This window comes from Gadus morhua, chromosome 22, assembly GCF_902167405.1.
Source record: "Gadus morhua chromosome 22, gadMor3.0, whole genome shotgun sequence".
In the NCBI taxonomy this organism is placed as follows: domain Eukaryota; kingdom Metazoa; phylum Chordata; class Actinopteri; order Gadiformes; family Gadidae; genus Gadus; species Gadus morhua.
In genome coordinates, this window is record NC_044069.1 from 8,423,416 (window position 1) to 8,441,266 (window position 17,851).

At 46.4% G+C, this 17,851-nt stretch overlaps 1 protein-coding gene across 2 annotated transcripts in view; it reads right to left on the bottom strand.

The window, feature by feature from the left end:
* Positions 1-17,851, bottom strand: part of LOC115536286 (CUB and sushi domain-containing protein 3) — a 327,005-nt gene that overhangs the window by 87,301 nt on the left and 221,853 nt on the right. For both annotated transcript variants that reach the window (XM_030348078.1, XM_030348077.1), the window contains 6 exons: positions 11,175-11,357; positions 9,181-9,507; positions 7,140-7,334; positions 5,202-5,340; positions 4,451-4,638; positions 4,006-4,194 (listed from right to left, as the gene is read on the bottom strand). In XM_030348078.1, the coding sequence (XP_030203938.1) occupies positions 4,006-4,194; positions 4,451-4,638; positions 5,202-5,340; positions 7,140-7,334; positions 9,181-9,507; positions 11,175-11,357 (1,221 nt within the window). The remainder of the gene's footprint in view (positions 1-4,005; positions 4,195-4,450; positions 4,639-5,201; positions 5,341-7,139; positions 7,335-9,180; positions 9,508-11,174; positions 11,358-17,851) is intronic.

The following is a 17,851-nucleotide window of genomic DNA, read 5'->3' on the forward strand; positions in this document are numbered from 1 at the left end:
TGTCTTACTGGTTTCAAATGAACACAGCGGACAGCATTTATCTAGTATTTGCAGCCCCAAAAAAGGGTATGAAATCCAACGGCATGAGAAGTGAAATGGATGTTTAAGCTGCTGGAACTCTCCTCGGCGACCAGTGAGTCAGACAGATTTCTAAATGACTGTTCCTCCTCCTCCTCTTCTTCTTTAGCCTACTCTGACCCCCCGTCCTTCGCTCTCCCGGTGAGAGAGTGCCGTCTCTTATCCCGCATCAGTCACCGTGTTGACCAAGGCCCCGGCGAGGTGACCGGTCAACTGCCTTATAAAGAGATCCGCCCGCCGCCTCTGCTGAAAAGTTAACTTCACCTGCCGCCACCCCCCCCCCCCCCCTCCCGGAAATGTTCCTCCAAACACAGATGCATGGGCGGCGAGCAGAAGCACGCTCTCCCCCTCTTAAACACCGATCCAAAAACACTTAGTTACTTATTTGTTTGTGATGGTGCTGAATGCCGCATCGACCTAGCCTCACACGGCCGCAACGCACCCGCTTCGCCCATTAAGGCCGGAGAGTCCTCCGTGGGCGTTTTTATTGGTAGACAGGGGCCGTCCGTCAACCTTACTTTGCGCCCGTTTGAATGTACTTCAGCCAGTCGCATGCCGCCATCTGGATGATCTATACGGGCGTCGCCCTCCCAAAGTAAACACCATTAGCGGACGTTACTGCTACCATTTTCATTTGAGTCCAAACTTCTCCTAAACAGCCCTTCCCGGCGCCGCCGTCGTCGTCTGCATCATTTGCTGGGGTTCAAGGCTTCCCAATGTCGTTCGGAGCCCAGCTGCCCGTGTTGTATCGGGCCGGTATCGGACAAAATATTTCGAGGGACAACCGGACGTGAGTTTGCAGGATTGAGGCTGGGTTTGCAAAGCTAGCTTTGTCCTACCACGGTACAGGGATCTAATTTCTCTGTACCTCCATAGTTCTGGCGGTAGCAAATGTGTTGTTGCAAGAACTAATCATCGCTGATGATGCATGAAAGGCTGTGGGGATAATCTCAACGTTGTTGTTTGTTCAAGGCCAATATTATATATTATATAATATATTCATGTTGCGTCACAATATTGTCCATCTATTACAAGACAGGAATACTGCAGGGATTGGAATGAATGAAGGCAAATTAGGAAAGATTTAAGAGGGGTGTGTGTTTTGACGGAACCTCGGCAAGAGTTTAAATGCACTTTAGAATGGTTGCAATAAATAAAATATATTATAATTATATAACAGCCCAGAGTTTGGAGTGTCATTCACTGAAACACTGTTTTGGAAAGAGTTGCCTGGGACAACTAAACATCTTCAAATACTAAGGCTCATACCACAGTCTAAACCAGGGGTCTCAAACTCAACTTACCTGAGGGCCGCTTATCACAAGTGATAAAAAAGCGTGGCAAGGGACACAAAATATCATCCCGAGGGCCTCAATTGACCCCCGGGCCGCGAGTTTGAGACCCCTGGTCTAAACCCTACAATACCAGCTCTGCAACCAAATAGGGCAATTGTTGCGTATTTCTGCATATTATGCCTGTTAACAGCTCTTCCTTGATTCACAGCAGAGAAAAGGCTCTCTATAATGCACAAGGATATGCACGTGCATACCTTCATTTTTTTTCCGCCTATGTCAGAAACACAAATGCAAATGTGCTAACACAGTGCAAATAGCTTGCTGATCTCGGAACACTGGTTGATATGCATTCCTATCCCAGGGAAGAGTTCTTAAATCAAACTTCTGCACAACTGCATGCATTTAACGCACACGCACACACACACACACACCATCAACTAGTATTCATTTATGCATGCTTGCCATGCAGACAGGCAGAGCCACAGTCACAAATAAAAACATCAGCAAGAAAAAGCTGTCAAATCCAAGCACCCATATTTACTGACACACACACACACACACACACACACACACACACACACACACACACACACACACACACACACACACACACACACACACACACACACACACACACACACACACACACACAAGCCATTAAATATTTAAAGTGCTGGGTTACCAGGAATCTTTTTTTGGCTAGATGCTGGTGTATTCACTATTTATATGTAATGTATTAAAAAAATCACGATGTGTATATCTATATCTAGTACATTTCACTATAAATCCTCAAGTACAGGTTACTGGAATCCTATTCATCACTGGTAACCGTGGATAATGATTCTAGTTCCACGTCTAATATCAAATAACGAATAATCACAAAATAAACAACCAGACTAAAACCCTCATGTCTTCCTCCTGACGCTGTTTGCTTAATGAAACAACACGGGTCTTTCCTGGTCGGCGAATCACAAGAAACATCTGCATTTTCCTTGGCTAGCGGGCTGACACATCTCTCCCCTCGCCAGATGAATATAACGGGGTAACGGTGCAATCTGCAGCCAAAGATGGCTATCAGGTTTCTCCTCCTTTCTCCTCTTCTGCATCAGAGTAAATCAGGCGCCTTGATAGCTGCCCCAACACAACGACCCATGTGATTCACTGAACGTGAGCCGACAGCGGGGGGGGAAATAGACTCAGGGCCTGAAGAAAAAGCAGCACGTGCATTTGTTCCCTTCTATGTCCAGTTTGCACCCTGAGGGGGAAAAGATTGCGGAAGGTCATCCCTGTCTAAAGAGAGGGAGGGGGGAAAGAGAGAGAGTGAGAGAGACCACAGGTCCCCTGATACCCCTCATTGGATCCCCCTCTAAGGGGTTATGACTCACAGCGGTAGATACACACACACACACACACACACACACACACACACACACACACACAACAGAGGTGGAAACGGATGCATTTATATCCAATCCTTACCTCAAATAGAGCTGCCAGAGCTGACCTCACGGTTTGTGTGTGTGTGCGTGCGCACGCGCGTTCGTGTGCGTGCGTGTGTGTGTGTGTAAGTGTGACACACTCAGAACAAAGCAGTCTGTCCATAGCTACATCTATAGAGGTGTATTTAAACCTGACACTAGCCTGTACAAATGATTAGAGTTTCGGACTTGAGACAGAGCGAGGGAGATAGACATACACCCATAGAGAAAGAACGAGGGAGAGAGAGAGAGAGAGAGAGAGAGAGAGAGAGAGAGAGAGAGAGAGAGACAGAGAGATAGAGACAGAGACAGTGTGTGACAGCCACCACACACTCTGTCACCCATCTCAGACCTCCGTGTGTTTCCTGTTGGCTCAAATGGAGGCTGCGTGACAGCCCCTTGTGGATTACACCTGCCCCCAGTAGCACACAAACACACACCAAATATATATGATGTAGTAACCCCTCACACACACCACACATACCATATTATTTAAATATTTACACACATCGCACACACACACACACACACACACACACCCACCATATAGGATGCACGTACAAACACACACACAATCACACCAATGCAGACACCACACAGCATATGTATATATAATTTACATATGTACACACACACACCATATATATAAGACATATGTATGCAAACACACACACACACACACACACACACACACACACACACACACACACACACACACACACACACACACACACACACACACACACACACACACACACACACACAGATGCACATACACTGACACAGACGCATGCTCAAACACAAATGCACAGGCGCACGTACATGATTGTATGTCTTGGCTGTAGATACTCATTACATGAATCAATTCAAATACATTCAAGGGACAGTATCAACCAAAGCATAATTAGTAACGTTTTTTAATAAATACTTTTGAGAAAACGTTTCGTACCACTCACTAGTTGTCTCATTCCAGTCGATAAAAATCCCATCATATAAGATATTCATCTTTTCCAGCAGTTATTTCAATTTGAAGCAAACATTTTCCCCAACTCTGACATCTCCCACGCTACCCTCCGGCTCTCACAGAGAGCACTGGATGCATATTCAGATGTTATTATTTTCCTGATCCCTGATTGGCTGATGAGGCTACGTACCGTCACAGGTGGGCAGGGCGTGGCTCCACCAGTGGTTCTTCTCACAGACCAGGGGCTCCTCGTGGCTCAGCCTGTACCCCGGGTCGCAGCCAAACGACACCGTGGAGCCGATGGAGAAGTCCTGTCCGTACCGGATACCGTTGACCGGGATGCCGGGGTCCAGGCACGAGTAGCTGTCCACCGTGACGCCTGAGCAGAAAGAAGGACAAAATAAATACAACGGTTGACATCAAGTTGTGTCATAAGTGTGTTTTAAAATGATTAAGTTTAAGAGACTTTTTTATTGTAATTAGTATAAAATACTTTGCTTGTCAAAAACAATTAATATGCTAAAATGTTCATGTATTTTTTCGAACAAAATACAATAAAAACATCAATATAAACACTATTCAAACCAACCAATGAACCCGATTGATAATCAATAACTGCATTGGCGTCGACTTACTCTCATACAATATCTTGAATCCGACGTTTGAGCGGCTGTTATCGGTGGTGAACAGCAGGTACAGGAAGTTGGTGGTGCTGAACAGGAACTGGGGCACCTGGGTGCCGTTGAAGGAGCCAATCAGAGGAGAGAGCAGGTTGGGCCCGTCGTGCATCTCCAGGAAGTCATAACCCAGTTCTGTCTGGAACCTGAAAAGCGGCGGGGGCCAGGGTTACAGGGGTAATGTTGTGTTTAAAACAATTCAAACAAAGAGTAAAACGCGTTCGGATACACTAAGAACGACACCGCTAGCAAGCCAGTCCCATTCCTTATCAGTTGAAAGTGATTTTCCCAGGGTTTTAGTCCTGCTTCGCTTCCATTTGTTCTCGCGCTCACGCCCGAGGAGAGCTCGTCGCCAGCCCATTGCGTTTAGTTCACCTCATTTTCACATTGAATGAGGCTTGAATTCCGACAAAAGCTGAATTCAAGTACGACCAAAAAATAAGGAAATAACTGGGAGCAGTGACTGCTTCGATGCCAGCTGACACGCTTCTTTCATAAATCATTTTGGGTTGTAAGAAAGGCCCGGCAAGTCCAAGCCACAATTATTATCGCTATTATTACTCGCACAAAAAACAAACATTAGCGGAAATGGAAAAATGTGCGGCTGGACAAATCTCCCTTTTATTTGGCTATAAACGCAATGCGGTGGATTCCGGGCGTGATCTTGGCCCAGGATTGTCTGTATTAACGTCCTGGCGGGACAACCTACTTGTCAAAGTTGATCTTAATGGAGCGTCCGGGCTCGGCCTCGATCACCCATTCACAGCTCAGGGAGTCCTTATAGTAGCCGGGCCAACCAGGGGACAGGATCACCCCGTTTGGAGCTGAGTAGTGGCCTCCACATGGTGCTGGGCGAGAGACATAGAGGGAAAGAGGGAGGGGAGAGAGAGAGAGAGAGAGAGACATAGAGGTGAAGAGAGAGGGGAGAAAGAGAGAGACATAGACGGACAAATGGGATAGATATGGGGGATGAGAGGGGGAGAGAGAGAGAGAGAGAGAGAGAGAGAGAGAGAGAGAGCGCGAGAGTGCGAGCGAGAGAGAGAGGGAGAGGGAGAAAGAGAGAGGGCGAGAGAGGGAGAGAGAGGGAGAGCGAGAGAGAGAGAGAGTGAGAGAGATAGAGAGCGAGAGAGAGAGCGAGAGAGGGATGGAGATAGTAAGTGAGAGTGATGGAGAGAGAGAGACATATTGGGAGCGAGAGAGAGAGAGAGAGAGAGAGAGAGAGAGAGAGAGAGAGAGAGAGAGAGAGAGAGTGAGAGAGACAGACACACACGCACACACAGACACACACACACAAACACACACACACACAAAGAGAGAGACACAAAGGATTGTGTTACTCTTCATTTTTTCCAACAGTGCCATTTACTTTTAAGGAGATGCGTTTTGTTAAGTGAAAAGCACTCTACATCTTAAGTTTGATCTTGGATGGGGCATGTTGCCCACTGTGCACATAACAATCTGGGCCCCATGACATACAACCCAAGAAAGAAAAATCACAGCCCCAGAAGCTAATTAGCTTTCATAACAGCGATTAATATACAGGACCGGGGGGCATTAACATACATATCGGATTCATACTTTGGATTTCGTTTTCAATTTGTTAGTAAGTAGGACGACTAATATTTGTAATATTAATTATTTCATGAGGGGTTCTCGATTCATTTATTTTTCCGGGGGTCGGCCTTTGCTCACAGGAAATAGCTGCCACCCTCGGGGGGGTTGGCTAGTTCCAGCTCAAGTAATTATGATTACAAACGCTAATGATAGAGATTGATTCGCCTGTCATTTAAATGAATGACCCCCCTCTTATTCCATCCCATGGCCTGGCGGTTCCCAAGCGACGGTCGGGGAGCAGGTTCACATCCAGGGGCTGCTTGGATAGGTTCTGCTTTCCATTTGAAGCACGATGTAAGGTATTACTGTTTGTCGAGTTTGTTATGTGATATTATATCTGTTCTTAAAGTTTAGAACAGAAAGAGTGTCGTAGGCTTCAGCCTCGTCCATTATAAAAGGCTCTAGGCCACTACGATATCAATAACGAGGCTACATGGTCATAGAATTATGTAATATTACATTACTTCTTAGGCTTTGGCATAACAATAATTTTACTAAATGTTAATTGTATAATATTAGATTGTAGGCCACGACCATAACATTAACGATGATAAATTGACATGTTTAATATTCTTTGTAGGCCAAGAGAATAACAACAATGCTGCTGAACGGTTATTGAAAAACATTATTTTCTAGGTTACGAGAATTACAATAATCGTTCTAAACCGTAATTTAATAATTTGAGTTTCTAGGCCACGACAATAATTATATTGATGCAAAATTATAATAAAGTGTCAAATATGCTGGCGGAATCAGTGTGACCCCAGCAAGCAACAGAAAACAAAATGTTAGGATAAATATGAAAAACAATATGAAAGTCTATAGATTATTATTGTCATTAAAGCTTTTAAGAAAAAAAACGTCCAGAAATATCGGCTCTAAATTCAACAACGGAGAGCGACGTCACTTGGGATCGCTATCCCAAGTGACGTGCTTGGTGCATGGTTCAGACCGAAAACAACCTCGCCCCATTTCTGAACTCAACTCCGACGTTAAAAACTCAGCCTGCCCCGAGCCCCCCCCCCCTCCTCACCTTCACACTTGGGTATGGGTCCGCTCCACATCACCTTCCCTTTGTCCAGCTGGCAGGTGATGGTCTCGGCGCCCTGGGTCTTGATGAAGCCGTCCTCACACACCACCGACACCGAGCCGCCCAGCTGGAAGCTGTCTCCGAAGCGCCGGGCGTTGATGGGGATGCCCGGGTCGGGGCACTCGTTGTGGCCGAAGGCTGTGGGAGGAGGAACGTGGAAGAGGCGGAGGGAGGAGGGAGAGGAGGAAGAGGAGGATGAGGAGCAGGATTGTCTAGTGGTTAGGGGGGTTTGGGTTCTAGGAGAAAGGTTCCGGGCTCGATAGCTCGATGTCCGCAGTGCGTTTCGCCCGGGGGTACCCTTGAGGTGGACTCCCGTAGCCCCTACCTGCTCCTAAGGTATCTCAAGAGTCTAAATGTGCGTCACTCAAATCAGTGCGATCGTATATTCAGGATCCATCTACTTTATTCTCTCCATCGACTTCCTTCCAACACTGGACTCTATAAACTCTGGATCTATCCACTGAAGCTCTACAATCTAAATCTATTCCCTGTGTGTATGGATACTCATTACCCATAGGAGCAAGGTTGTCATGGATCAAAATCATCAAAATCGTTGTGCAATTCAGTAAAAATGTGTTGTCTCTTGTTAGCCAATCATTGGATGCAAAAACTGTGTTTTGTCCTTGGTGTGGTCAGATGAGCAAGAAAACTGTGACCTTTTTCATGTTCCGCCGTTACCATTACGGCCTGTCAGAGTCACCAGTTGAAGGAATTGTCCCCATGGTTTGCAAAGTGATCTATTAAAAGCTTTTCAGTCATATTCTGTCAAAACTAATGTTTCAAGAAAAATGCCTTTCTTATTCTTGCAAGGCTTTATGTGGAACTGGGGCAGTTTTTATTCAAGGCTTTATGTGTCAATGATTCAAAGAGCAATCAAATAGGGAAAGCTATTTGTCATTCAAAGATATGTGGTACACATACTCTGGTATTTCAAAAATCGATACCTATCTTGGTCAAAGTACTTTAGGTAACTTCTAAGGTTCTCCAAACATTTTGATTTGCAGCATTGCAACAGATTTCAACTCTGCCACTTCATATCACCAGAGACCTCTTCACATTCATACGTATAATACAGAAGGATATTACAGACAGAGAGACGGACAAACATTCACACAGACAGGTTCATAGGGACATTTGTAGGCGGTGTTGGATGGACAGACAGGTTCATACATACAGCTGCAGGTGATGTTGGACAGAGAGACAGACAGACAGACAGACAGACAGACAGACAGACAGACAGACAGACAGAAAAACAGACAGGTTCATACGGGCAGCTGTTGGACAGACAGACAGACAGGTGCATACGTACAGCTGTAGGTGATGTTGGACAGACAGACAGACAGACAGTCGGAAAGGTGCATACGTACAGCTGGAGATGATGTTGAACAGACAGACAGACGGACAGGTCCATACGTACACATTGTGGCATCCCGCCACGTAAACCTCGGCCTGGACGGGCCCGAGGGACCGTGAGGGACGGGATATACCACCCCCACCCACCAGCCGGCGACGGAGAGCATCCCTTTCGCCTCCCCAATCAGGGTGATTGGTGGACACCTGGCCGGTGGCAGGGGAGCCATCTTAAAAGGAGGTCCAGGACAGCACAGCACGGCACGGGAGCAAGGAGGAAGTGTTTGTGTCCGGGAGAGGCTAGAGGCCCACGGAGGCCCTAGAGACCGCGTCTCCTTCATTGTATTTAAGTTGTACTCAATAAATGCCTTTAACGGCGTATCCGCACGCAAAAAGTGTCGTTCATCCGTGGAACCTGGCCCAACCGAGCACCGGGTTACCATAACATGTAGGTGATGTTGAACAGACAGACAGACAGGTGCATACATGTAAATGATGTACGACAGACAGATAGACGGACAGGTCCATACGTACAGCTGGAGGTGATGTTGAACAGACAGACAGACAGACAGGTCCATACGTACAGCTGGAGGTGATGTTGAACAGACAGACAGACAGACAGGTCCATACGTACACATGTAGGTGATGTTGAACCCGCGTCCGGACATGGAGTGGTCCGCCTGGAACTCCAGCCGCAGGGTGTTGGTGCTGGAGGTCAGGTGGGTGGGGCTCTCCGCGCCCGAGAAGCGCCCGATGACGGCCACCTCGGCGCCCTCGCCGTCCTTCACGGTGAGCGCGTCGTACGGCGCCTCCAGGTCAAAGTCGTTGAAGGCCAGGTGGATCCGGGAGCCCGGCTCCGACTGGATCAGCCAGATGCAGTTCATGTTGTTCCCGTAGCCCTCCGGGTAGTCCGGGGACAGCACCGTCCCTGCGGGGGCCGTGAAGTTGGACATGCAGGGGACTGGAGGGGAGGGAGAGGGGGGGAGGGAGAGGGAGGAGGTGAGAGAGGGGGGAGGTGAGAGAGGGGGGAGGGATAGCAGTAGAGTTGGATGGATAGATGGAGAGGGAAAGATGGAGGGATAAAGTTGGAGAGAGGAATGGATAAAGAGGGAGACGGATGAATAAAAAGGGTGAAAAGGATGAATAGAGAGGGAAATGGATGGATGGAGAGAAGTGCGAGAGAGAGAGGGAGAGATGGGTGGATGGAGAAGGAGAGATGGATTGATAAAGAGGGAAATGGATGGTTATAGAGGGAGGGATGGATGGTGAGTGAGAGATTGACGGAAGGCGAGAGATGAGCAGATGCATATATGTATGGAGAAAATAGACGGACAGACAAATAGATAGATAGATGAAAAGATAGACATAGAGATGGATAGACGGTTTGATTGACAGGGAGGAAGGAATCACATATAAAATAAGTAGATGCAGAGAAGAGGAAAGGAAGATAAAATAAAAGGGCCAATAAAGCAAAGGGAGGGGTGACCTAGAATGAGACTTCCTGTTAAATATGGATCACCATAGTTACATCGGTCAGTAGACCCCCCAGGGCATAATGACTCCAGCTTAGTACCTATGGCAACCGGAAACAATGACACCAGAGCGATGAGCAAATGTCATGATTCCCTCCGTTGCCTATAGGTATAGTTTCATTCCACTTTCATTTCCCTGGTTCTCTCACTCTTATTTCTTAACATATGACTGCTGAACTTCTCATCAAAGTCCATCTCAAAGGGATCTATAAATTGCTGGAGACGACCCAGGATTCAAAAGACCGTGTAACATCCGGAGCCTGCCCACGGAAGAAGTGTGCTTATGAAAAATAAGATATGACCCTTTGTGGACTGTAATGAAGCCGTTTGTCTTTTTAATGGTGGAAAAGAACCAGTAAAGTCTGAGGACGGTAGCATGGAAGGACTGGCTGGCTGCAATGCATTACAGCTGGCCTGCAGAATATTATATTATATAGTATTAATGTTCAGGGAGCGGGAAGGGGAGTCTGACCAATCTCTCGTTCAGACGGAGGTCAGAGCTTTGACTAATAGCATTCTGAATGCGGCAGATTTAAAAAAAGATGAACCGTTCCCTGCGAGGGGGACAACAGAGATCTGGAGGACTCTACATCCACTCTTGGTGGGAGATGAGGGGGGGAATCAGTATTCATGAGTGCAGCCCGGCTCTGGAAATTCATGTTCTGGCATTTCAAATGTGTTGGAACATGCCGGAGAACGGCGTGCTGGTGGTGTGGATGTGTTAAACTCGGAGGAAAACGGTAATATCTGTTGTGTTTCCAACATCTTCCAGTCCGCGTCGATTTCCATCAAAGACTTGAAGAATACGAAGGTAGCTAAATATTGCAGGGTGGGGATGAATTAATTATATTTTAGGTATAGGTACTTTCATGACAACTATGCTGTGGCAATTACCCTCACAGATATGACATTAGTCATGGAGATTTTTTTATCCACACACGGACATTGAGTAGGACGAATTGTTCAGAAAGGAATATTCGTAACAATTGAACTTCAACTATTTGTTATGGATGTTCATTAAAATACCAGGGAAGACGTTGACCAACAGTTACCAAGCAACCGATCAGGACGTGGAGAGAAGTGACGTCATGCTTACAAATGCATATGGGGATGTTGGCCGACCACTGGTTGTTGTCCTGGCAGGAAATGGTTTTCTCCCCAATCAGCTCGAAGCCAAACTGGCACTCGAAGCGTAGGATGCCGCCGTTGAGGAAGCTGTCGCCCTCTCGTAGGCCGTACAGAGGCGTGCCGGGGTCTCCACAGCTCTCTTTGTCTATTTCTGTGGGTGGGAACAAACAAAAAACAACAAATAAATAAATAAACCAACATCACGGAGGGGGTGGGGAGGGGGGGGGGCGTTCATATAGGGGGCACTGAAACCCGTCCACTCAGCTGTTTTTGGCCCGGGCCTCTGTAAATAAAAAGTCGGTCTAACTTTAAGAATCAATGTTTCCCTGATTTAGGAACCTTAAATCTAGAAGTCGAATGTGCCTTGGCGAGGTTGGGCTCCCCGGTGTAATGGGAACACATGGGGGCGATTCATTACAAGTAATCTAGGGTCCCGGCGAAACAGGAAACACAACGTATTTCCTGGTTCCCACAGTAACCCGGAGTAACCATGAAATAGATATACTTCATCGGCTTACCGCTACATCAGCGGATCAAACCACACACATATATACATACGCTTGCTTGTTTGTTGATCAGAGCCTTTACATCCAAAGCACATTGGCAAGACAACATCACTGAGGCAAAGCGAGTACTTGGATGACCACCTGAATGCCCCAGCCTACAGAACCACGACTTGGGTAGGATAATTCTTTGTCTCTTTGAAGAAGGTAAGGGTCAAGAGGTCGAAGGTGGAACTCCTCAATCCGTTTCTATGTCTGTTGTAATAACATGCGGAATCTTTCAGTTTCAGATGCTTGTTTGTGATTGGCTGGAGCGAGGTCGCTCCAGCCAATCAAAAACAAGCATCTATTCGAGGAGGAGTTACAATGGGGGGGAAACTGTTGGGAAGGCCTGCCAGCCAACGTTTAGCCCTATCTCACCTCCCCTCTCTCCTCTAAGCACTTTCATTTTGCTGCTGGCCGACCCTCTCCTTTCTCATCCCCTCGCTCCTATTCCTCCACTCACTCCTGCATTCGGCTTTTATTTACAACAGCATGCACCCCAAAGGACGGTGTGCATGTCGGTCTGTTCGTTTGTGTGTGTGTGTGTGTGTGTGTGTGTGTGTATGTGTCTGTGTTTGTGCTTCATTGTTTGTCGCTCAGTGTGTGTTTGCGTGAGTGTGCAATATTTGTGATGTATTGCATTAATTTCCATCATGACATTGTCTTTATGAGACCCACAGACTCAACCAATCATGGGCTGCGAAACACACACAAACACATACACACACCTTGCAGGGAACAAATTGCTTTGGAGAGTGGACCCACTGCCGGAACATTCCTATACTTCAACTAATCACAACTTGCAAAACACACACACACACACACACACACACACACACACACACACACACACACACACACACACACACACACACACACACACACACACACACACACACACACTCCTACATGTTACCAACCAACATACGAATCCAGCTAGAAATGTTGAGATTGCTTCTGCCACACACCAGACTTTCTGTAAAATACATAGTATTGCTTTCTCCTTTTCTATCTATCGCTCACTCTTATCTCTCTCTCTCTGGGACACAGATATGCAGATACATAACACCATTTAATTATATAAACAACATGTTGACTAAAGGGATTTAACTCATTGGGATATGTGTATGCGTGTGTCTGTGTACACATCCAGAGCGATTGAGAGAGAGAGGGAGAGAGAGAGAGAGAGAGAGAGAGAGAGAGAAAGAGAGACAGAGAGAGAGAGAGAGAGAGAGAGAGAGAGAGAGAGAGAGAGAGAGAGAGAGAGAGAGAGAATGCCTATGCAACTTGCATAATGTAGTGTATTTTATGTTTGCACATGAGTGCTATTCCACCCGCTATGTTTATTTCATCAACCTTCATGTGCATCCACTATTCTCCATAGAAGTTCATACACGCAGGCAGGCACACACACGCAAGCACACACACACACACAGCTTGGTCACTGACATAAATCTGGAGTACTTAAGTAAGTGCTACATATTACAGTCAATGCTATATCATGCAGCAACGATCCGGTCACGAGGCCTGGTCCCTTTTTACCCCTCACACTCGCTTGCTCGATGCAAGCCAATAAAGAATGCAACAGATTACAATGTAGAATGAAGATGAGTTACGTTAGAGATGTTTTCGTCAGGGAAACATTTAATTTATTGAGGCATGACTAATTAACTTTCCCTTTGTGGCTGGTGAAAACATTCGGGAAAAGCAACGGCAGGGAGGAAGAAAGAAATATAGGAAAAAAACAGGAAATATTTTTAAGCACAGATAGCTCGATAGCTAGCATAGCGGCTCATGCTAAAGCAGGGAGCCAGGAGTTTAGCAATGCGCTAATACTAGCAAGCTGCTGGAAAAGCGCTCGTTCTTATCCGCACACATCAATATAGGCGCATCAAAACCCAAACTAAAACAAGGAGAGAGAAATAAAAAAAAGCACTGAACGTACACAAAATGAAATAACAAAAAAAGAACAATAAAATCCCAGGGGAGTCGGAGCAATGGCGGGAGCGCCGTAATCTTTAACAGACGAGCGGCTTTACGGACCAGGAAATAAATGAGTTTTTAGTCGCTTCGATCCGGCTCCCAGATGTCGGGGCCCTCAGGTAAGCGTCTGGCGGTCCCCCCCCACCCCCCACCCCCACTCCGGCCCCCCTTGAAAAGTGATTATAGAACTGTGATACGCCGCGCGCTGAAGGCATCATACACGCATACGATAGCGCACACCTGCTGCATGGAAATCGGACCGTAGTCACGGCGACGGCTCCCGCTGCTGCTGCCTCTTATAGACCGTTTAAGTGCTGTTTCTTGTGTTCACTGCGCGTTGATTTTAAAATACTAATTCAGACGACTATGGAAGATCAAATGTGTAGACAAGATGATAATGGAATGGTAAGCAAGGTATTTATTTTCCAATTCACGGGTGGACTGACTTTGCTTCAGTTTCTCTTTTTGGGTCTATGTTAAGATGAACGTTTCGCTTCCAAGCGGTGTTAATTTCTTTAATTGGTTGTAACATTTCAACATTCAAAACATGACAAGCAAACATACTGCTTCTATAAAAAAAAAACGTGCCTCGCATTTATAGTTCAAAAAAGGATTCGCTACTGCACACCAATTATAATATAATTTTCATTGCTGTACTCACGTTAATATATTCAAACCAAATGGTTCCCTTCCAATTATATTTTCCACGTCTTTTGTCTTGGACGCATGCCGGTGCCAAGGGACTGTATTTCTGTTCTCAATGGCTCTAAATTGTGTGTTAAAGCATATTTCTGTGTGGTGTTTGAATTTCACCAACTTGTAGCAACTAAATTCCTTAGTATCGTTTCAGGGATTGAGGTTTAAATATATTAAAAGTGTAAAAAAATGAAATGAAGAAAAACGTGAAGGGGAAGACAAAGAAAATTAGAAGGGATGAACCTCGATATAACATACGGTAAGTGTCATTTTCCCTGAGAAAATGAAATGCCATATGCAATTTTGAGATGAACTGAAAGCTGATAATGGAAAGGAACACACAAGATGGCACAAACTCACACATGCACGCAAACAGGTACACATACACGCACACACACACACACGCACACACACGCACACACACACACCCACCCACCAACCCACCCACACAAATATTACAGTGCACACAAAAAGGCTTGCACCAGAATTCATAATAGTTAGAGCTGTAAAGCAAAAACACTTTTCTGGTCATGCTGTAAATGAATATTTCATGAGTTCGTGTTTCAACTTATGAATGAAATGTTCTTTAACGGAGTGTGTGTGTGTGGGTGTGTGTGTGTGGGTGTGTGTTTGATGAAGTGAATCCTGCTTCTTATCTGGATCCCACTGACACACAGTTCTAATGCAACCATGCAGCCACACACACACACACACACACACACACACACACACACACACACACACACACACACACACACACACACACACACACACACACACACACATCACTGATCCTTCAGGTGCATGGAAAACCTAACATAACTCTTGGTCTCGCTTTATTTATTTCTGTCCAAGCTGGCAGAAACACCAACCCCCCCCCCCCCACAGGGTCAAACACACAGTTAAATCCCACCTTGACATCCTCCCCGCCAATAAAACCCAGCACCTACAGAAAATACGTATAAAACCATGAAATACGGCAGGTAAATCCAAATTAAAATCTCAAATGTAGGAGTGATTGAATACGAGAAGGAGAGTAAAGGAGAGGTGAGGAGAGGAGATGAGGAGTGAGGAGGGAGAAGATGAGGAGATGGTAGGAGATGAGAGGAGGGCAGAGGATAGGTGGGAAGAGGAGAGGAGAGGAGTGGAGAGGAGAGGATGGGAAAAGATGAGAGAGGATGGGGAGATGGAGAGGATGGGATAGGGTGGAGTGATGGAAAGGAAGAGGAGAGGAGGAGCAGAGGAGGGGATGGGAAAGGGAGAGGAGAGGGAGAGAAGACGAGGGCCAGGAGAAGAAGGGACAGAGAAGGAGAGAAGAAAGGATCGAGTGGAGAGGAAAAATAATGCAAAATGAAAAGGAAATAAATGACCAAAGCGAGAGCCTCAACCTCAGTCATAGAGGCGGCTCCATGGCCAACTCCTCGTCATGCCTCCTTCTACCATCTGCACCACCACCGCCTTCGCCATCACAACCACTCGGAGGAACATGACTCTGTTCGTCTCCACCTACAGCAGCTGGTGCCACCGCCTACTGCACGACAACAGATTACAAACAAATAAACAAACTCGCATCCAAAACACACCTGCTGATCCAGGCGCCTGCAGCTGATTAATACATGTGGAACGGTGCTCCTTGTTAGTGTTGCCATTCCGCCTGCGCCTGCCCACCAGCGCCCCATTCCACTCTCAGCCATTACGGACGAAGAGGGTGATCTCTGTCTTGTTTGCCAGCGATCAAGACGTGGTGGCTCAGTCGGCCCGCGGTTAGAGCAGCCGACAGTGGGCTGTCACTTGGGTAAACCTTGGTATCCATGCCCAAGCTTTTCCTTGTAAGGCACACTTTTTCTTCCGATTCCCGCCAAAACTATAACGGGCGAAGGTAAGTGAGATGGCAGTGTGTGGAAGTTTCACAAACTATTTATTTCGGTCTTCAAAACAGGCGGAGGAAGTCGCCGGCTGGCGTCAGTCGCCAGGCCTGCCTGGGAGGGAGCTGACAGGATACTCAGCGATGTTGGACTCCCATTTTCTATTTAGGGATTTATTTTTGAGACCATCAATGTTTACCACTGACTTATGAAGACTTAATATCCCTGGCTCTCTAGTGTGATTGAAGTATGTACAGAGAGTGTCGAGTAGAGTGGAGAGCAGAGAGCTAAGTGTTTGACTCCAATCTTAAAGGTTCTGGGTTTGATCCGCTGTGTCCACAGTCTCCTCGAGCCCGAGGCCCTAACCCCGACCTACACCTTAATGACGTGGATGAGAATTCACCGTGAGTCGCTCCCTGCATAAAGGCGTCTCCTAAATAGAATCGCAGACCGCCAATATCTTTTTGTACGAGGTCATCATTTATAGATAATCACAAAAGGTCTAAGGTGCCGCCGAAGCTGTGTTGATCCACTCCCTGACTCATCGGTCATTCACTCCCTGACTCATTGGTTCACCCATTGTTCCCCCTGTTATTCAGCCCGCTTGCGGATCATATTTGAGAGATGGCTACGCTGGAAACGCATTAGTGCTGCGATAACCAGACCCCCCCCCCCCCACCGCCCCCCCGCCGCACCCTACGCTGCGGTACACGAGAGACGAAGCATGATTTAAGTATTCAATTAATAACTTCAGATATGTCGCTCGCTCACAGCTGCATGTTGGCCATGTTGTTCAAGACTCTGTAAATAACTCAGAAACATGACTTATTATTATGAGCAGCCATACGTTGAATTGCCAAGGCTTCTATAAAGGCCGGCAATGCTGTACGGAATTACACTCATGGTAATTCCCAAGGTTTCCTTGATATCTTTGGTTAAACAAAAGCATAAAAGCCTGACAGCCATGCCATTTGAATAATTATTCATTAGTTTTACTGTCCTTGAAATCATTGTGGGTTTAGTACACTATTATACGAGAAATGGGAGACTCTGAGCACACTCAAACAAGAACAACCCCCCCCCCCCCCCCCCCCCCCACACACACACACACACACACACACACACACACACACACACACACACACACACACACACACACACACACACACGTGTGCGTGGCCACACATGCAAACACAAAAATAAACACACACACACACACAGGCAAAAGACATGAGCAACAACAAATAGCTTAGAGGTTTTACATGAGCTGGGCAGAGATATATAAAAGGCGGCCAATTTCATTTATTCACAAAAAACGTAGAGGGAGCAACAAGTGAAGATGAAACTGTAATGCATACAAACTTCTACAAAGGTTACACTTGCATGTTGCATTTGGATACTATGGCCTGGTAGTGTGTGTCTGTCTGAGTGAAAGATTGAACTGGGCTTCAGACAGAGAGGTCACGGTGTTAACAAACTCTGGCAACCTTACCTACAATCATTCATGCTGACAACAGAATGTGGGTTTGTGTGTGTAGGTACGTGTGTGTTTGTGT